Below are 22,960 nucleotides of genomic sequence, written 5' to 3' on the forward strand. Positions count from 1 at the left end.
AGGAGCTGATCTACAGTAAGCTTATCTGTTTTCTCTAATCCATTCAGCTCATTATCCAATTACTTCCCATGCTTCATATCATTCATGCACAACCTGCCTTCATACTTTGTCCTGCCAACATGCACCCCCACTCACTCCTTCCTGTTCTCTATTGGGTAACTGCTGACAGGCAAAAAACCCAATAAAAGCGGTAGATATTCATAACAAAACAGTAAAGAAATGAAAATATGCTGCAATACATGACAAAGATTGACATTTTACTGCTTAAGCAATTAGATTGGCCACTACCAGTGAACATTTGGGAAGAATGAAGACTTAGGTAGAAGGCAGATTATGTAACACATTGACATCAGATTTGTATCCAAGACTCATCTAAGCTGGCCACCAAGTCTATTTTTTTCCATTATATTCAAAATTTGATACAATATGTAAAGTAAAAACAAGACAAGAGTGAAATATTTCTGGAGCATAACGGTATGAAATGAAATCACAAAATGACATGCTATCATCTTTTATGGTAGTCTCAGAAATACGATCTTAAAAATCTTAAGCAACTATAGGCCAGTTTTGACTTCATCTGTGCAGTCTGTCCTGTAGTACTGAGCCTTTATTATTGGGTCATTAAATTTAGATAGGAGCATCAGGACATAGATATAAAAATGTCAAATTTGGATAATTTAGTTGCAAACATACAGTACATATTTCCATACAAATTCATGCCACCACTCCAAAAAGTCTCTGTATCCAAAATAATAATATTCTTAAAACCTCCTTGCCTTTCAAATAAAGAAAATCACACCAAGAATTAAGAGAGCCCATTTTTCCTCAAAATACACATGATTAGTGGAGCAAACAGCATGTACTGTGTTCAATAGACGCTGTACTGCATAAAACCCAGAAGCAAGGAAACTCATCTGTTCCCCTTGAACACATCCTCAGTCCCAAATCTGAAAATGTTATTGAACCTTCAAATGAAAAGAGGGCTTGATGGAGAACAAGAAATAATGTCCTCTGCAGTCAAAGTTAAAGCAAACTTTCAGTGCAAGTAAAACCCTCAGTTTTGTTAACGGTCTCCTCAAGTGCACAGATTAACAGGATTACTTTGTGGAAAGGACAGACTGTTAGGACAAAGTTCAGCATTCAACATGACCTTTTTGCGCAGGATAAACCACTTTTTGTTCTGTCCCCGTCACTAGATAGAATTGTGAGGAAAATGTGCTCAACTTAATGGAAAACCACGAAACAGATGGCATGGGAAGCAAATCAAATCTTCCATTTATATCCTTGTAATGGACCTCAGCATTTATTTCCATGCAAGAAAACTAAAATGCAGCATACAGTGCAAGCTTACCAGATTTAACAGTGAAGGACATTCTAGCAAACATAAGGAGTTTGCTCAGTGAACGACATTCTATTAAGTGCCTAGTACTTCATTCAGCTTTAAGGCCATAGCTTTACTATGTCCTTATATTGTTTTTACGTTTCATTCCCCCTTTTTCCCACAGAAAGCACAACAGCAGTTTTGGTATTCATTTCAAAGGTGGCACTGAATCACAAAGAGAAAAACAAATAAAGGCGATTAAAAGCGACACAAGCCAAGAAGCTTGTGACTCATTCGGCAAAATTACATTTGAAAGAACAGCAGGGAACCTGACTGGTTGTCTCCTGTTCCGTCTCATAAGAAATCTCCAGCACAAAAAAAAACACAGGCCTATGGGGGCCTATGAACTGCAGATAACCAAGTAAAATCCAAGCAAGGCAGTAAAACCGCTGTCTTTGTTTGAAAAATCAGGAAAAGGCATTGGATGTAATTGGATGTAACTGCTGACATTTCTTTCAAAAAACAGTTGCAGTCTCAAAACAATTCCTAATTCTACCCCTAATCCATTATGAGCACTGCAAAGGAAAGACATGAGACACAGATGAGACCCCTAAAGAGACAAGCCCTACAGCAGAACCAGTTGAGACACTCCTGCCCTTCTCTCACATCCCCAGCACAAGAGATACAGTACATACAGTACAATCCGTATGCTGAAAATCTTTAAAAAAAGACCACTCTAGTCAAGAAGAACAAAAAACCAAATGACAGCAGGTCTGAAAGATTTGTTGTATAGTAATAAACATTTTTCAGTTTAAACAAGAGAAGATGTGACAGAAGTTATCATAATTCAACAGGTGATTCTCAAAGCTCATGATGGACCATGCATTATAGGATGCAAAAAACAGAAACTATAGTAGAAGGCTTTTTAGGTCTGTAAGCATCTGTGACAAGCAACATTTCAAACACTTCAAGCTTTTCTTTAAATCTTATCTACAGGATATGTAGAAGCATGTCACACTAGAACTCAAGTCAAAATTTGAAACATTCAGTATTTTCTGTATTTGATATAATATGTTAATATTGTACTGCATTTCCCCCGAATGAAAAAAAAACATATAAATAGAAAGTACCTCCAAAAAGTCAAGTACATAATCATCCAAAAAAACATCCATCACACACAAAATGGTTTGCTTCAGACACCAATGGCATTCCAAAACTATTTACAGAATGGTTTCACTGTTTCATACCACATTGATATTGCTTGCACAGAGGCCATTGTTGTGCACAAACACTATAAACAACATAAAGTATTTGTTATATTGTAAATCTTGAGCAGCTACTGTAAGTAATTACAAAAATGTTGCACAGGTATAATTATCCTGCAGACTTTGTGGAATCTAGAAGTAGTGTTATTGGGGAAATAGCAGAGAAAGTAACAACAGTGCAGAAAAAGGTAAATTTACTTTAAGCACTTTATTTAAAATGTTTTGCAATAATTATGCAATTGCGTAACAATATAAGTACAGTATGCTTTCGAATACCCATGCAAATACCATACAAATTTATTTTTTAAGACTTCCATTTTTATACTTTTTCACATTTTCAATTTGTATTACAATGTTATAAACATACAGTACCACACAAAAGCCTGGATCCATTCTTCTTTGAAATCTCCATTGTTGGGAGTTTTCGGACACCAGACAAAACAAAAAACATATTTAGAGTTATCAATTTTAATTATACCTGTGATAGAGTCCAATATCTCTTAAATGGTTTATCATGCTGAAATTCTGAATTTAAACTTAAAGGCTTCAGAATAACAATCCAAAATCTGTCACATTTTTTCTCAAGCATCTTTAATCATCATCTCAAGCATCATCTCTAATACTTTCAGTCTATGATGTACATTGTTTAATGAATTGTTTTCTCCAAGCACTAGTTTTTACAATGGATTTAAACGGATAAGTCACATTAAAAATTGCACTGTTTTGTGTTCAATGTTCAAGAAAACGTGACACACTTCTTCCCAACAACCCAAAGTTAGGATTTAACATTAGCATGATCTTACATGATTTGCATGTTTGAACTTGATTATAAGAATTCCTCAGATGTATTACTCACAGATGTAATTTCACAAGTTATAGTGTTAGTCATAGGTTTATATGAAACAACAAACATTGAACAGAAACAAGCAAACTTATTGAAGCTTTTTTTTGGAGGCACAAATGGTAATTTTACATAGCAAAATGAAACCTAAAATAGACTGCAATTACAGAAAAATTGTGAACTGTTAGTTAAAATGTATTTTCAGAATATATACCATCTGCTGCAGAAACTTTTTGGGGAAAAACAGAGGTTTGCAGATTTTTAATATTTAGGCAATGTCTTACTGTATATGGTGTTTTATGTACACTGAATTGACCATTTTCATATACTGAAATGTACAAAATACGAGGGAAGATAGAGTAAATGGGCCAGTAAACACATTTTCATTGCTTTGGTGGCAAAAGAGAGAAATCGTTTAATTTTGGCTTGTTTCCTTGTCACAATTCCTCACTCCTGGGTTCAGGCAATCTCTGAAAGACCACACAAAGTTATCAGAAGAATAAAAACATTTATTTAGCAGTGGCATTTTACCAAGCTCCATTGTCTCCAATGTTTTTAATATCTGCTGCTGGTGTTCACTGAGCCTTCAGGGTACCAACATGAAACAAGGGAACCTACTGTACATTGTAATTGTAATTATTCAGGAGATGTCTCTCTCTCTCGGTTTTCATTTGTAGTCAACCTGTCATTTGACTACTATTAAACATGAAGTAACAACAGAACACACTGGAGCAAAAGAAACATGCACCAAGAAGAGCAGTTCGCAAGCTCACCCAAAGCACACTCAATTTCTCCTACTGGCATCTGGTGCCAGCTGGTGTGCTACCAATAACACTTCACCATGCCTAACTAAAGGAAGTGGAGCAGGCAGGTCTTTCCATGCAGACACGGTAAACAGGAATGTTCAGATACAAGGCAAGTGGTTAATAAATTGTGCAGTTAACTAGTAAAACCACACCTTAAAAAAGACGTCTGTTCCTTTTGTTAATGGGAAAAATTGCTATAAGGTACAGTACATGCCTACTAGGCTTTCTCACAGCATTCTGGAGGTGCAGGACTTATGATGACAGGTTGAAACAGCTAAACCTTCGCAGTACTGGTAAAATCTGGGTCCAGACAGGTTTGTTTGAATTAGACCAACAAATATGCAAATATGCATGGACATAAAACGGAAGAGGTCAAATACGGTTTATAAATCTCAAATAGCACCCTTTTAAAGAAGAGACTAGGTCGTGTTGGCAACAATTTGCAACATCTACTGTACAGCATGTACCCTGGGAACATTAAAGAAGTGCTTGGGATGTGCACTGCTATCATAAGACATGTGGCAATGAATTAACCCTCTGATCACCTGCTTTGAAACACCTTGATTAAAGATACTGTCCTAAATGAGAGTACAAATCAATCAGACTCACAGGAAGCCAAGAATGCAGAAATGGCAAGATGATTCTTGGGAAATGAGACGACAAACTGAAGAAAGGCACCTCTTATGTAATGCTACAGTTTCTTCAGATACAGTACATGTTCTGTATCATAGCAGCTCACCCTTGATTGAACACCTTGACATCACTTGTCAACTGTCCTGGATCTATTGCTTTTAAGACAGCCCACCCTAGCTCTGTCTTGAAGCTTACAAAAGAGAGCTCCAACACAGAAACCTATCAAATATTCAGAGGGAGAGGTTTAAATAATTCATGTTATAACAGTATTTTCTATTTTAAGAGCTTGTATGAAACCTTAATAGTTTTTTAAAGGAATCTGTGCCCAGGATATTTGTTTTATTCAAGTGGACGCAACGAAACTCGCTGATGATAAAGAGAGGAGCAGGACTTGGGCTCAGGTGGAAAAATAATTTCAGTAAACAAGCAAGGCAACACAGGAACAACTGAACCAGAGGCAGGATAGGACGAGATCATCTCACAAAACATGATGCAAGAGGAACTGAAATTGAGCATTTACAGTAGCACACAACATAAGGCATTACAACAGGAGACTCCAATCTAAATGGACAGTCTCTTTAAAGACTCCACTGCTCACAAAAAGACTTGGCTTATACAGGAATTTAGGATTTTAATAAGGAAAGGCAGAAGACCAAAGAGGACTTGGAGAAAATCTGACTTATATGATATAAAGAAGTTTGGAAAGATTTACTGCATAAAAACAACTGAAAACTAAGCAGAACTTTTTTTATTCAAAACTAATTAACAATGGTAACTAGACCTCAAGGCTGACGTTTCTAAAGTCCTTTTTTAATCCATTTCAGATTTTCCAGTTTAAACCTGATATATCTGGAGAGGCCATAGTTGGATTCTTCCTAAATAAAATTTGCTCAATTCAGAAGTTAATATTTTAGTGTGAGGAACCCAGCACACAAACCTTAAATTTTATAAAGTCCTTACAAAGTGACTATAACATCCCCCTGAAGTGGTCCGCCTGGATTTGTAATCTATAAATAGCAGTTCATAATTCTGCTGTTTTATTGCTTGCATAAAGGATGAAAAGAAAACACTGCTTTTTGTATTGATTCTAAAATATTTTGTAGATTTATGGAGTGTAAAATGACTGTGTAAAATGACTCCGCTCCTCTTTCGCAAGTCCATCCAAGAATCTGAACCTATTTTAAAGCTCTTAAGGTTCTTGCTCAGCACTTATTTGCTTGAGGATGCAATGTGACTCATATTATAAAGACCATAAGCTCACATCTGACTTATGTCACAATTTGTTTTGTATTATAAAGTTCAAATAACCTTCATTGTTTAAATGGCAGATTTGAGCAAAATGAAAACATTTCAAATTCTGGATTAAATGACACTGAAAAAATGAGGAATTTTCTGTTGACGTATCGAAATTTGGTTGATTTTCCTTGATCGTAAACAGGTTGGATAGGTAGAAGTGGCTTGAAGACTTCCTGGAAATCTTCTCTTACAATTCAAAACAAAAAACAGCAACAAAGCAGCCAGTTAAATGCAGTTGCTTAGTTTTCCCCCCTTCTTGTTAATACCATCTGCTATTACTGCGAAGTGAGCTGTACATGTACGGGCTTGAATATCTTTAAACTGCCAGGAGGAAAAACAGCCACGTATTGATTTTTATCTCCCTGCTGGAATCTCAGAAATTCAGAAAAGAGTCCCAAGCAGAACAGAGGTAGATGTAATGATAATACCAGCCGGGTAAGAGGTTTTAATTGAGAATTTCACTTGTCTGCCTTCTTTGTGAAGTAGCTCCAATGGGACACTGTTCTTCTAAGCAGTACAAAAATCGTCAGCCATACCCCTGAATTGTTGATACTAACATTTTCCAGCATTAGTATTTAAGATCCTATTGGTTCCATTGCATATTTGTTTCCTGAAATTCTGAAGGTATTTTCCCCCACCAATAATGGCTAACATGAAGTTATCTACCATTCTGATAATATTTCTATCAGCTGCCAACACTGCTTAAAAATCAACAGGCAACACTTCAACCTACATATACAGTAATTAATATAAGTGTACCTCCAGTGCACATGACAATGGCCAAATGCTGCTCTAATGCTTCAGTTAATCTTTAACCTTTGTAGTTTAAAGGGGATCTGCAGTCCCAATTTCTCAGACCGGTTATTAAATCACAGTAACAAAATAAATTCACTGACTTTATAGAAATTATACAAAAATGTAAAAAATTCTGAATTAAGCACAAAATCATGAACTTTGTAAAAAGAACTGTAAGTCGGCATGTTGTCCCAAACCCCTGGTCTCACCATGGACGAGAGCAAGCGTTTGAGCAAACTGCAATGTGATGGGGCCCTTCCTGCTCACTAATCACTGTAATGACTAAAGTAATGTGATATACGTGTGAGTAAGGACAGGTTGTGCAGCAGACATTTCACCACAGAAATGTTCCAATGTGATCTGCATGCAAACAGGTAATTTGTATGTGTTGACAAAACCTCGTCGAGAGCAATATTACTATTGTATTAAAAGGTGTCTTCACAAGCCTGCTTCTTTACAATGTCATTGGACCACAACACGTCAGTGGAAATTTTGTTGCCTTGTTCTGAATCGCAAACTTGGATATTTAGTCTATTTTGTGATGTTAATTGTAGGTTTTACACGTTATTGTGTGCATTTTACTTTTATTGTTCTTTGAAATGCACTCATCAATGCTGATTCTTGTATAACCCTGAATTATAAGAATAGCATTGCAGGTCCCCTTTAACAATATTGGATTCTAATAGACCAAGTTAACTTCAAAACGCAACTGGGCAAATGTGGTATGACCTCCAGGCTACTAATTGAGTACAAAAATAAAATGTAGTCAAGGTATGAAAATGTTTCATTCTATCTGGAACAAAAGTATATTTAAGGTGCAATAAATCTCAAACTACTTTTGCATGTCTTTCTAGAAATGTCCTTGACTTTATTAAAGTAATATGTTTCACTGTGCAATATTTTGTACTGCATTCTTAAGTGTTGCTGCTTTCCGTCCAGAAAAACTGTACAATTCTAAGCCTAGAAAGCAGGATACTCCAAAACCCCAAAAGTATTCTCAGCGTGTAACAGAAAATGAAATGCTTCTTCGCTCATGTGTTGCAGATAAGATGAAAATGAAAAGTTGAAAAATTCATTTGCATAAATTACACAAGAATATATTGGACTTTGCATACATTGTAATTATTTTCTTCATCAGAATTTTATGAATAGGTAATTAAGAGTATGAAATAAATGTTTTTTTTCTCAGACAATTAGTTATGAAACAAGAAAATAAAAACTGTACAGAAGCCTCATTCCTCCAAAGTGCTTTTGGTGTACATGGGGTAATTGTTTTCAAATACTCAGAAAACAAATTAAGACATTCTTTTAAGTTCATGTACATCCTGGAATCATCAGGTGTAAAACATTTCCTCCTTTTCATGCAAAACTAGCTCTTCATGTACCGAACACCCAGAAGGTGAACATACATAATTTAACATAGTCCCTCCCAACGTTTTCAACCGTGGTGATATACTGAGCTTTCTAAACCCATAGAACAGATTCATGAGGCAAAATGACAAATGTGACTGTGGAATATTAGGTTCAGAGCTCTGCGGTTAGATTATAATCAGACTGGAAAAGTTACAGTCTGCAGTATCTGAGGAGAACAAAATGGAGAAATAAATCTGCAGATGCCATATTCTCCAGGGACAAGCAGTCACACAAACACACCTACTCTTATCAGTTTTTACACCCTTTCAGCTTCATATTTCATACAACCTCAGCCTGCACCCACCACCCCATAAAGATGAGTGGACTTTACATTGATTGGTATGACACTACAAGAAATCAGCCAGAACACAAGAATACTGCTTGAAATTTGTTACTTGCCTTTTCTTTAGATTTCAGATGACAAAACCTGACATGTACTGTACTATTACATACACATCACTGTGTTCCAGTGTGGGAATGCCAATCTGCAATCCTGGAAAGAGCAGTCACTGCACCAACATGCTTCCATAGTTTGACCTTGTGTAGTTTCTCCTCTGTTAATGCAATCAAAAATTGCCTGCAGTTCTGGTCAGTCATGGTTCATCTCCTGCACATGTTATTCTGTGAAGGTATGGGCCAGTTTGACAAAACCTAGGAGTCAAGTGTGATATGGTTTCCAATTCAAAGTTCAGCAGTGATAATAAAAATGTCCAGTTCCACAGGGATAATAAAAATTAGGTATTTCCAAATCTATCCACATGCAGGTGGTTGTTAGCATTAGGTTTTAGATTATTAGTTCGTCATCTACTAAACAATAAAGAAATAAAGAGAATTCAACTACTTTAGCCACAATTACACTGAGCCTGTTTGAAACCAGACATCCAGCCCATTTCAAGTGATGGAAAGACCTTTTTACTAAAATTGTGTTTAATATTTTTAGTTTAATTATTTTTAATAATCGATAAATATTTATAATAATTGATAATTATCATTATTATGCCTTCACTGTGGTGAAAATATCAGCATACAGCTTGGGTATCTGTAAGCAACTTACCGTATCGGGCCTGAGGTATGTACATGAATTGCATTTTCAAGAGTTTCCAAAAGTAATCCAAAGGAAATCCTAATCAAACCAAGTAATCTGGCTTCCAAAACCAGGGTCTTTGGGACTAATTTTCAACTACACCTGTTTTATTATTGCTTATATACTGATTTTACAAGGCTTTTGTAAAAGCATAATACAAAGTAAACGCTTTTAAAACTTGTCAGTATTACTGTATGTATTTTATTATACTGAAGATTGAAGTTTAACTCCAGAGAATAGCTTTTGAACAAGTCAGGTTTACTTGCTTATATGGACCCTACATCATTCTTGTTTTTTTACCACTGGTTTAATTTCTTGCACTATGTATGTATGTATCTCACACTCCCTTTTATCTGCTCCCTTGCCAAACAATACAGGTCCTTGCACTAGGAGAATTATTATAAAGTTGTCAAGATGAAAAAATATCCCTCACATTCCAAAACAACTTTCTTCCTAATGGTGTAATAAACAGAATTACAGTTGAGATCAATACCTTGTTCCATACATCATCTTATCTCCAACGTGCTTCATGGGTGTTCCTTTCAACTAGCACAACACCAGATTCACAAAGTCAAATTCCCAGAGAACAACACCCTTCTCGACCAGCACAATCTCTTACCTAACTGACAAGCAGCTCAAGACCATTTACCCTGTCCTGCATTTTAAACTCTTTTCTGCACATTTAATTAATAAGGTCCAAATGAAGTGTTTTACAAATAACAAAACAAAGAATCAAATAATAGTCACAGTTTCAACATGTAGTATGTATTGAAAAGATGTAGAGCAATTGAATTTACAATGGATAGTTATAAGGTGAAAGATCTTCTAAAAGATTAACCAATATTAAATACTGTTTTTTCCATTACTGATTGTGAACCCCATGTTCATTGTTAAAATGTTTACTGGACTGTACAATTTAGACCTATCCTTGTACAAAACTAATACCAAATTCAAAAGATATATTTCAATTTAATATTTCATTAATACTAATCTACAAACCTCGTATAGGCTGATGTTTGCCTTCGCAAACCAAGAAAATTGTCTGTATAAAAGATTAATTTCTTAATAGTCCTACAAGGCCTATTTTTTAAAACATTACAAATGGGAAAAAAAGAGGTTCAATATTATTTAAGTTTAAAACATCTTCATCTCATCCACACGTACATGGTGAAAGGCACGTGGTTTTAAAAAATAGCACAACAAAAAATAGGTCAGTGTGTTCTAATATAGCTTCAAAAATCACACTTATTTTACTGGTTAGCTGAAAACAGAATTGGAACAAAACACACAGTTTTGGGTTTCTACACAAACGACATCCAAACGTGTATTTTATTTTATACACAAGTGCAGAAAATGTTCTCAGGACGCATGACTAGAAATTGTATGTTTTACATGGTAAAGTGTGGGAAGAGGATGATTACAGATACAGGAGACTGAAAAGCAACTTTTGATTTTAGGCACACAATGTTGTTGTGTAAGGTTTTGTTATGAGGCTGACATCCTGAGAAAAATGTTTTGACAAAATTCACTATTTCTGTGTTGCCACACGCTGCCCTGATAGCAGAACTTGGCCACTCTTCACTAGAAAGAAAATTTCTAGTGCCCGTCACGCAGGTGGCAGGATGTGTCCTGTACAGTACAGCCTTACCCAGTTTCACCACTTTGAGCAAACACACTAGAGGGCTCACAGAAAAATGCCTAAGCCACTGAGCTAACCCAGCCTACAACCATACAGGCTTCCTCTCATCCATCTACAGTATATACTGTATTGTGTGACTGGCAAAGTTGTCTTCAATTATCTTAAAGCTCTAATAATCTATGGAAACACAATAGCTTCTCTGTTTTGACAAAGCTGAGAATTCTACTACGATCAAGACAAGTCCAAGTTCAATCTCTTGAAAGTGTGTGGCAAAACATTTCTCCTGAAGTAGGCAAGCGCATATCTTATGATAAAGGACTTTGAACAGAAACAAACAAGAGTAAGAACAATTAACCTAAACTTAATTACACAAACACATTTCCATTAATCTGCCTTCTTTTGTGTAATTCATGCAATAGCACAGAACTAGACATTTCTTTTCATGCAGAAACAGGTTCAAAACTTTCCTTGTTCTTTGTGTACGTCACTTTGTAAGACACCACAGATCGTCAAAAATCAAATCCTGGCTTGGCAAAGTAACTTGGCTTCCTGATGATCGAAGTCAAAAGCCAATATACTCAAACACTGAAAGAGAGGTTGCCCTCCTGGGTTTTTGATTTAACTTAGGGGTTAACTAGCTAATTGTCTGATATAATTATGCGCCTCAGTTTTCATTTCTGTGTTGAAGACAAGTGATAAAAGACCAAATTATTTCTGCCAGGTCACACCGGGGGAATACTGCTCCCCTCCCCCTGACGCTGACGACAGTGTGGACGACTCCAACATCCCAGGTTGTGTGATTTCCAGTGACACTTGACCGTGGGCAACACATCGGCCCTCATCTTCACAAGACGGTGTGAGGTCACCCTGCTCCCTTTGACTATTTTAAAAGCACATCTTGTTAAAAATCCATGGAATTACTCTGTTTACAGGCCTGGCAAATTTAAAACGGTGAATGGAAAGCACGCTACTGTTGCAGATTATTTACTCTGTGTTATCCTGAGTGAGCTTGACAGAGGCTCCTAAGCTTTTTATTTTTTTACTAAGAGTATCTTCTTCTTTCAACTCTGCATCCTAAAATAAATTAGGGAGACAGGGATTGGACAGAGAAATCTGAAGGTTCACAACATAGTTTAATCAATTCTGGATAAATGTATAAATGAATAATAATATTTGAGCGTAAAGTAACAGTTACAGTACGTACAGTAGTTACTCCCTGTGTTAAAAAAACAGTTTATCTGTTCACACCTAGACATGATTTGAAGTAGCCATTACAAATATTTTATTTACACGGAGCTCCTGATTTTAATGTTTTATATGGGGGTAAATTTACAGGTGTGTATTCTCAGAAAAAAAAATCAATTTCAAACAAATGAAGTTTTCCGTTTTGTGTGCACAACCTCTAACATTGTTACAGCACAGGAAATTGAGTCAAATCCTAAATGCAGAGCGCAGCAACTACTAAGACGTGCATAATGTTGGGATATGCGTGGGCACTGATGGGACACATTCCAGCTATAATGCCAAATGGGAGTGAAGAAATTGACATTATTTGTTCCAGTGACCCAATTATACTTTTACCTGTCAGAGAAGCCGGCCTGTTTTCTCCTCGTGGAAAAATGGTCTGTGGGATAAGCCGAGTGCAGCTTTTACACACACTCTTGAAGAGGTAAATGGATTTAAACAACATTACCACTAATGTAAAGCATTTGGTCTCACAGCCCGTCCCCATGCTGGTCCTCTTTTCCAGTTTTTTTTTTTGCTCTCCACATAAAAGGAGAGAGCTCTAGCACTGCTAGCTAAGACTGAAAAGAATGAATTAAAAAAAAAACACTGGAGGTTGGGAAGAGTTATTTCAAGGAGTGAATTAGTTGGATTCCCATAACAAATTGCTCTGAAATCGAATGTGCTCCCTATGCAAATCACTCATTGAGATGCTGCCGTTTCAAGTGACAGAGAAGCTGCTTTTTTGTTCCAGACACCTGCAGCACTACTGACTTGCAAATGAAATCGAATAAGATACTGTCATCTTTGAGACACAGCGTTTGCCTTCCTTTTAATGTACCTAAAAGAATAGCATGCTTCTCTTGCCTACTGGTTTTACATAAAAAGTACAGGGTGGTTTTCAGTAACAAAACTGTCAAGAACGAGATGAATTGTGGCTTCCATTTGTAGAGACCACTAATGCCCTTCTTCCCGACTACATTTCCTGATTTATAATAACGGATGTCAACTTGTCACTATGAGTGTGAATTTTAATTATTGCAAGAACTGCAAACAATCAGTATATAATATCTCAATATCAGTTTGTAAAATCTTTTAGTTCACTCCCTCAAACACTAGAAATGCATTAAAATTGATCATGGATAATGTACTAACCCAAGTTGTAAATGCACTTAAAGTGGGAGGAATAACAACTCGTAATTTCTGCATTCATAAAAAGAAACATCCTAATCTGTTATAACCTGTACAGTAGAAGTACATCCTAAGCCACTGAGACTGCAAACATTTATAACCCTTAATAATTGGACGGCATCTGGCCCAGTAGGAATTAAGGGACCTGGACAACCAGATTCTGTCTGCTTTTCTATTCCAAAGTTTATCCCTTTATGTTGATATGTGCAACATCTATAATCTTTCAAAATTTGTCAAACTGTTACTAAAAAGTACTAAAAAAACATGACTGTCTTTCAGTCTAGTTGCACTGCGTAGCTTGTTAAATTAATTATTATTATTAGGAATTGCTTGCATTTGTGCAGTGATTTTCAAGCCAAAGTACTTTACACACGAGAGGGAATGCAAGTCATCCCCCACTAAAATGAAGCCATTAAGTGCCAAGAGCTCTACCACACCACACCAGGTAGAGAAGAGAGAAATTGCTTCTCCAATTGAATGAATGGAGAATTTAAGGAAAGCCAGACTGTTCAAGCTCAAAAGTGAATTTGAACCAGGACAGTGGGGTTAACACCGTTTTCTTTTGAAAAGTTCCACATGATCTCCCATAACCAAGTTAAGTCACGGCCTTGCCTCACCTCCAACAGGACAGTGTCCCTGGTCACATTACTAAGACACTTACTTGAAAACTCTGGTCCAGAGAGCAGAGTGTATGTTTCTCTTTTGACATGCACTTGGACTAAGCAAAAAAGAGAAAGCAGCCAATTTCATTAAAGTCTGCCAATATATTTGATTTGAAGAAACACGCGCACACAGGAGAGAAGCAGGTTTCAAGTAATATGCACAAAAAGACCGATCTTTTGGATGGCAAGTCTCAGTTGTTCATTTCTTCCACCCCTCAGTCTCCATTCAAATACAAGATTGAAAGCCATGGATTTCCATTCCAGTGGACAATTCCCACAGGGTTGTAAAAAAAAGCAGCTTATGCTTTCAAAGTGTCAGCTCCCTAAGAGATAGTGCTAAAACCCATCTTCTCAGCTGAATGCTTCTGTAAATTTGTGAAACTAAATTATTAATACACCAAGAAAGCAGGAAGAGTAATGTTTAATGCCACATCTGTTTCTTGCCTTTTACATACTCTGGTAAGATCATGCGTTATGACTGTGTGTTTTGTTTTCAGATAATGGGATGGATTTTAAATCAATAAGGTCCAGTTTATAAACGCAAAAGGATTCCAATCTTCCAAGAAGAGACACTGAAATCGAATACTCTTAAAATCTATCAAATTAAAAGAATATGTAAAAGAATTTAAGAAATCAGTCTATATTGAGATACAACACATTAACAAAGCAACTGCAACAAATCGTGAAGTATTCAAGGAACATACAGCAAGCACACAAAAACTGTTTTTTCCCCAAAAGAGACAACCTTCTAAACCCTGGAGGCTCAAAGGAAGCAGTTATTCTACGTTTCTTATATGGCTCCAAGTCTGTAAAACTTTTTAAAACTAAAATGGTGTGATGAATGAAATGTAAACCATTCAAACATAGTGATCTCGGTTTTCTACAGCTAAACCACAGGCAGTCTAACAGTGGCTATTCATTTCCAGAACTGACAAACACCAACCTTTTCACTTTGAATCTGTTTTTCCACAGCTCAGCACCTCCAGCACCAAGTGGTAAATGTTTAAGATGACCCCTATGGGATGGGAACTCTTTGAAGAACTCGGCAGCACTCAGGAGAAAAGTTTCCTTTTGAAATACAAAATTGTCTGTCTGGCTGCTGTTCCCTATTGAAATCTGGACATTCTAGCCCTGGATAGATCCAGGAAAGGTAAGATCAGAAGTGAACATTTGTTCACACTACATTAAATTTTCATGACGGCATTCCAAAGCATAAAGGAGCAAAGATCAGAAGCTTTACCTTGTACACCTGCCCATATGTGCCATTTCCAACGAGTTCAACCAGTTCAAAAATTCCTGCAGGGTCCTGTAAAAAAAAAACAATGAAAAATTAGGATAAAAAGGAAAGCACTGAATTAAAAAAAGTGAAAAAGTGTAGAATGTTCTTGCTAATTTTTTCATCATTGGGAAGAAATATTATAAATATCTTTTCAAAATAACCAGCAGATCTTTGATTTATAATTGTCTTAAGAAAGTCTGTAATAAGTCTACAGTAGTATAGTATTACAGCAATGAAACAGAAATTTTAGAAATCGGATTCTGTTTTTATTGGCATCTATGCGCATCTCCACGTGAGTGTTTCTTTATTTCTTTTTTTTTACTGTAAATTTTATATGGCAATTTGCTTCTTTACACAAAAAAAGAGAATATTTATCTTAGACATCACTTACAGCACTTGCAGCATTACGTTAGAGGAAGTGAATTACAAAATGCAGACCATGCAGACAGTAACGTCCTGTGGCTTGAGCAAAGTTAACCTCATTTGTCATGTTACTCAAAAATAGAACATGAAAACTAACATCTGCTCTACAGGTATATCGGAGAGCCACAAACAGGTAAAACCAGGTTACATATCACACTTCATACAAGCACAGTCTTGTCCATGTTCCACAGGAAAGAATCCTCCAGGAATCCTACTTAATTCTCCATTTGCACACGACCAGGGATTGTTGTTAGCAGATAAGATAGGTTGTAAACAAAACGCCATTCAGATCATCCAGCTTCTTTGGCTGGCAGAAGCAAATAGTGACACAAGAATCTCAGCTTTTGATTCTGAAGAAACTTGAATCAGATCCTATCCATAATCCTCTCTGTTCATAACCAAAAAAGATTCAGTTCTGTTAGTCTGTCAGTGTAGGATACTGGTTAAAGTTGCTTTAAGCATGGGTATATACAATATATGGTTCAAATTCCAGAGCAACAATTTAATTTTTCTTAACTTTAAGATCAAAACTACACTCAATATTATTTCAATTGTCTAATGTACAATTACTAGGGTATTTGTACTAGGTTTAATATAACTTCCTTTTGTTAATTCTATTGTTTTAATTAAATGCACTAACATTGTTTGACTCTTTTGGAGAGTCCGAACAGAAGACAAGGTTTTGTGAGTGCATGTATTCAGGTTCTGCTATACAGTTTATTTCATATTATAAGACAACTAGAAAGGCACACTTCTATTGAGCAAGCTGGAGCATTTCCAAACATGCATCACAAAACAGAACACAATGGAAAAAAAGAGAAAATGAAAGGAAACTGAGGCTTTCGTTTAAACTTGTTAAACCACACATTCATCACAGAGCTCACACTTTTTTTTTGGGGGGGTGCATTAAATTAAAATGTACAGAAGTGTAGAGTTATTTTGTATAGGAAATGGAAATAAACAACTTTCAAAAAGCATGAAAACTTGTGTTTGGGTAGCTATATTTAAAAATGCACAAACTAGGAATGCTAAGCCCCAGTGTCATATCAAACATGAAAGCACCATGCCATCTAAAATTAAAGCATAAGAAAAACACACCTTTACTTGACATTTCAGGTAGAACTGAAAATGCAATGTCCTCATTGGCCTTTAGAAGTACAATATACTAGCAGTATATTATAGTAGCATATAAGAAGGATTTAATACGTTATTTTATTGAAAACTGCTCTTGCACCATGTGATCTTCTGGGGGCTGTGACAGTAACATCCATGACAAACCACCCCCATATCAGCATGTGAGGATGTGCGATATCAGCGAGCATCCCCTGAGCACCGCTGATTGGCTGGGGGAACACTTCTCAGGGAGTGCAAGAAGCCGGGAGTTGAACAATGATGCACAGAAATCACAGCAACAGCGAGGGGGTTTGTGGTCAATTAATGCCCAGCCAGCCAGCTTCCACCACTCAGAAGGACACTGTACCCCCGCCGTGTACTACTGCACACAGAGTAATCCAACATCCACAGGGAGGGGAGCCTGACTTGAGGAAAAATAAAACACTATGCACCTATAAGGTGACCATCCCAGGAATTCTTTGAAAAAATTTAACACAACACCCTCACAGATAATCAACTATATTCTTTTCTTAGATTAAAAGCAGGTTCTTCCCTACAGTTGGACAACACCGATCTGATCACAATAACCTGGGTGTCAGCCACACGTTCTGAATTCTGCCCATCTAGGTGGAGTGTACACCATGCACAGTACTGTAATCCCACATAAGACAAAAAATACGGTAAGCACAAATGCATCTGGAAATACTGTGAAAAATAAACACTCCAAACACTAACCACAGTTGAAAGGGAACTTTGCTCTCTTATGCCAGCAGGAATTTCTTAGATCAGATTTAGCAAGGGCAGAAGTGACCAGTTACAGCACACGGTCGCACTCGTTCACACTAAATTTTTGAGGTAGGATTGAAGAGACAGACAATCCCCGCCTGTACTATGGAAGGAAGATGATCACTCAAATTAAAAATAAACCAGAAAATTCCAAGAGACTGCTTTGTCAGGGTGTAGCCTCTAATGCAGGTTAAGTTTCAAAGAGAGAAGAAAAATGGCAAGTCATCTCAAGCAGTGACAGTAGGAAGTAGATGATAATAATGCAAACGAGCTGTGAAGTTATTGCCCCAAAATTCCCTGCTATCTACATCCAAATAATGAAGATTACAAGTGTCATTTCTTGGATGTGAACTCATCCATTCATGAAGCAGACACTGCGTTTTGCGGAATAGTTTAAACTGAATGAAAAGCTAGCAATGTTTTTTTTTTAAAGAAAATTCAATAAGGCCCTACAACAAAATGAAATGTCTCCTGCACCCCCGTAATTTTGGAGATGAGTAACAGAGCCCGAGCTATTATTGTTCTGTGCCAGAGATCCGGGGTGTCTAATCTACATGCCATCATAAATGCAAGGCTGAACACAGGGGTTTGGAGAAAAACCACAAAAATGACTCTGGATTCCTCTGCCTGCAGTTGCTAAGCTATTTGAATAATAGTTGGCATTCAAGTAACACGCATACAACCTTTTCACTCAATGCTTGCCTATTTTCAAAATCAAAGTCTATAATCGCTACAAATCACAAAGAAGTTTGCATATCTCACTAAAAAACAGAACATCAGGTGAGCAATCTGCATGGTTCATTTTAGATATAACGTATTATGTAAGTTTTGTGGATTTACTTTAAAAATCACTTTAAATTAGCCCTTCTCCTTAGAAAATGTGATTTTCATGCTTTTATAGCAATGTTTTTTATTCAATTTTTGAGTCAAAAGTGTATTGTTCTGTCTTAAAATAAGAAAACAGACAGAGTAGGTTTATAAAATGAAAATCAGAATAAATGAATAATGGCCCATGACAGAAACAAATTAATGCTTTTACAACTTTTACTGCTTACAAAGCACCAGGAAACATAAAAAGTGCAGCCACTGAGATTTCAGCACCATGTTGCAAAGTGTTTTTAAGTTTCCATCAGAAACCAGAAACATTTCTAGAATGAGCAGTGTACTGCATCTCTCCGCTCAATAGATTTTATAAAATTACATTTGATATCATCTCTCACTGAACAGAGCTGTATATTAAATTACAAGATCATGTTCTGAATTGTCGATCAAGGTCCAAATCAAAATCCAGACAGACCAGTTTGCATTACTACTCTCAAAATGTCATATTATGCTTGTGATTCTTTGACCCCTGACATTTCAAATGAGCAAGGAGATTTTCCAGCATGAATTCCACAAAAACCACTAGCGAGAACCAGGTAAATCCTTCAGAAACAGTTTGTTGACGTACTCTGAAAACTCACTCTGTAGGACACAATCATTTTAATTGAAAGACTTGAGAAAAACCCTCCCAATACAGATATTCGGTATGTAAATAGGCTTGGGTGTCATTTTGTCCAATAGGTCAGTTGCTACATGATTATGAATCTGTCATGGTTGATTTACATAGGAACTTCAGTTGTTGTGGGGAAAAATCCCATTTATTGGCATCTCATTCCTCCTTCCTACATTTTACAAATTAATGGGTGGAGAATCCCAGCTCTCTCTCTCCGATCCTGTGGATGGTTCAGCATTAAGCAAGATGTTAATTTGTTTCATTGTTAGAGAGTGATGTATGTCTGCAAACAGTTCCCTTCGTAGGTGGTCTGCAACTGCTGTCACTGAACAGGACAAGAAGAACCTGCAAACTTTGGAAAAAGGGGATCCTGAAGGGTGTGAAAGACTGATGTAACATTTTGGATGCACTTCTGGAGTCAAAGACATCCCATCTGATGTGTCATGTCTGTGTAATATCTGTGAAACAGCTTAGTGCTCAGGCCCTTCATTACTACTTAAATCTTTGTTTGACTGACTGAAACTTTGTTTGACTGGCATTTGAAACACGTTGTTTTGGATAGAATGGAATACCATTTAACAACACACAGAGACAGATTTAGTGAAATTTGAATCTATTCAAATAGATGAGCATATCTCAGAACTATACGACTTCACTAAATAGGCATAAAAAACTGATACCCACGTTAAAATCAGAGCAGATTTCATCCACTAGAAAATGGTTAAATTACAAACCAAAGGAGGCCACATGCCTTCAGTTTACTCAAAAATACAACCAACACAGTTTGCAAAAGTTATAAGAGAATACCAATAGACCAACAGCAGATATTTCCCACTACTTTCTGTTAAGGGACCACACCAATATCATTCACAAAAGTGTCCAGTAGTGACAGAATATAAGATAAAAAAAATTAATAAACTGACATTTTTTAAACAAAAGAGCTACAAATCTTGTCCTCAGTCATCATGTTCTTGGTCAGGCTTTCAGTTAGAACAATGTGTACCAATAAATAATTTGAGAAGTATAAATACTTTATCATCCAGTTCCTGGTAGCTTTAAGAATGTATCCAAGATGGTAAAATGTTGTTCTGGACACAAAAAATGAAACAGTGACTTATATAAGGGTGGTAGGCAGATGGACAATACATCATGTTTCCCTGTAGCATAATGTAAATGCTCCTCACAAATATCCTTCTATTTAGGAACAAGTAGTAGGTTGCTGAAAAGAGAAGAAAGAAAACACGTTTCTGCTGTGGTGTCACACCCAAAGAAGGCTCTACAGCCGAAACGTTGTGTTTTCTTTCTTCTCTTTTCAGCATGGAATAAACCTATTACTGTACTTGTTCATTTGCAGGCTACGCATGCTGACGCAGATACCCACCTGACCTACAGTACTTCATCCTTCTATTTATACCTCTTCATGGGTTGTTGTAACATGCATATCAATATATTGTACAGTATCTGAGGTGACACAGGGAACAGAATGTTTCGGTTTCACCTGAGGCTGTTCTATTTTATAGCCACAATAGCTTGCACTTACTAAGGCCTACATGTCTACAACAGGGTCTACTTTATGGCAGCCATGTACTGTAGTGCTTGAAATACGGTGAGGCCAAAACATGTTCTCTGCCACACTGCAAATCACCAACGGCTCATAAATGTTACAGATTAGAAGACCGACTTAATTTTTTAAACATTTTTGGGAAATAAGAATTCTTCTTAATCCTCCCGAATTAAGTGCAACTTTAGGGATTCACCTGATCCCTAACAGACTTGGACAAAACTTAAATTTATTCTCTATCCTGCTGATGATTGCCAGCAACTTTGATGGTCTTTGGAAGCTCTGTACAATCATTCACTCCTAGAGACCACTAATACTTTTCACATTCACAGGCTCCTCTCCTCCTTTCAAAAATGTGAAGAGCACACAAATATACTGTATAGAGCAATAGATTAAGTAATGCACCTTTGTATCATTTTTTCCAATCAAATGTGCCTCATTTCCCATGACAGGATTTAGCAACTTTAAAACCACAAATATTCGTCCCAATATGGTAAAATTATGATTGATCTCTCATTTATCTCAATTTATCTTATTTATCCAACAAGTTCAGAAACCGATGCCAAGGAAAGTGTCAGTTTCAAGAGATCAATATTTTATTATCCTCAAAGCTGAAAACCCCATGGGGTGGTCCTTAGAATGTATCGATGCTGACTGTCAAATCATCTTTGCATTGGCCATTTTCAAAACAACAGAAAGGAAAATGTCTGGAGAGAATAAAAGGTGTAATTTCAAAACAAGCCAAGAAAAAAATCCATACATAACGACGCAGTTCTTCTATGCCTTGACATAAAGAGACTGAAAAATATTATATGAAGTTTTAAAAACAACCTACCAGTGAAAGAAAACTAGCTAAAAAGGGAAACTTCCAATTAAGACAACAAAAACTGGAGCTCTAAAAATTCACAACCTCTTCATTAAAAAAACTCCTACTATTCTTTAGTTGATCAAGGCTAGAAATAAAAATAAAGACATGCACAAAAAAATTGTTGCCTCACTAGAGAAGAAATGATGTCACTGCTAATTGAATTCATTACCTTTTTCTGTCTTCATGAGAATCATTTATTTCACATAGCCAAATTCCAGTTGGACAAAAAGAAAATAAAAAGGTCCACAGAGAGCATCAGATCAAACAGAAGACTAGACAGAGAGTAAGAGTTTAGATTTTAAAGCACAGCCTTAGGGTCGAAGACGATATGAAATTTATACTGTATTGCCTTGAGGGCTGTGCCTGGTCAGTCATACCTACTGCATTTCTCTCACTTCCATGCCAGAATAAAAAAAGTCGCAGATGCACTTTCTGCAAAAGACAGGCCTTGCTTGTGGACTTTTTTAAAATAACTCTTTTGCCAATATACCAATGTCATAAATAAAAGAAAAGATTAAGGTGGAGCAATTTATGGACAGACATTAGGGTGTGAAAACTGGGCTTGCTATCAGAGCTTTAGAAATTGGCCTAGAAAGTCTAAGTTGGAACACTGGATGTACAGGAGGCCTGTTCCTCCTGGTGAGAAGGTGGCCCAGTGGCCTGTTTCAGAGGCAGGATTCAACAACACCACTTATTTCGGATCCCATAATGCACTGCCCCAGACAGTACCGCAGCAGATGCTGCTGTGCTGACAGACTATATGAAATGTCATTTCTCACGGGTCTCGTTAAAGTTTTTAAGAAATTAATATTTTTAAATGATGACTCCTCCCTCCCAGGTAATCCAGTTTCCTCATCTTTCCAAATACATGCTGGCTATGTTGACAGGTGTCTCCGAAGCATTCCTGCATGTGTGTGCCCTACAATAGACTGTCACATTGTCCAGGATATAGCCATGAAGTGTGCCCTAGGAGTCTGTAGACCTTTTCCAGGATTAAGCTTTCTGATAAAGGATATATGGATTTTCCATACAGATATTTAAAGTATACTATACACATATCATGAGTCCTAATTTTTTTGGTCCTTAAATTATGACAAAGATTGCTTGGATCTGAATTCAAGTCCTAAATCCTTTTTTCAATACAAATCAGTCAATGAAAGACATGCAAGGATTTACTTCCACACAATACTGTCGTGTTGTCGCATAATTATATAATATTACTTAAGCATAAATCAGTGCAAACACCTGTCCAGGCCCTAATTCTG

The 22,960-nt window shown here is 36.6% G+C and overlaps 1 protein-coding gene across 9 annotated transcripts in view; it reads right to left on the bottom strand.

Annotated features, from left to right (window-relative positions):
* Window positions 1-22,960, bottom strand: part of tnika (TRAF2 and NCK interacting kinase a) — a 118,087-nt gene that overhangs the window by 87,571 nt on the left and 7,556 nt on the right. For all 9 annotated transcript variants that reach the window (XM_015361167.2, XM_015361166.2, XM_015361162.2 and 6 more), the window contains exon 3: window positions 15,411-15,476. In XM_015361167.2, the coding sequence (XP_015216653.1) occupies window positions 15,411-15,476 (66 nt within the window). The remainder of the gene's footprint in view (window positions 1-15,410; window positions 15,477-22,960) is intronic.

This window comes from Lepisosteus oculatus, chromosome 13 (genome assembly GCF_040954835.1).
Source record: "Lepisosteus oculatus isolate fLepOcu1 chromosome 13, fLepOcu1.hap2, whole genome shotgun sequence".
NCBI classification, from domain to species: domain Eukaryota; kingdom Metazoa; phylum Chordata; class Actinopteri; order Semionotiformes; family Lepisosteidae; genus Lepisosteus; species Lepisosteus oculatus.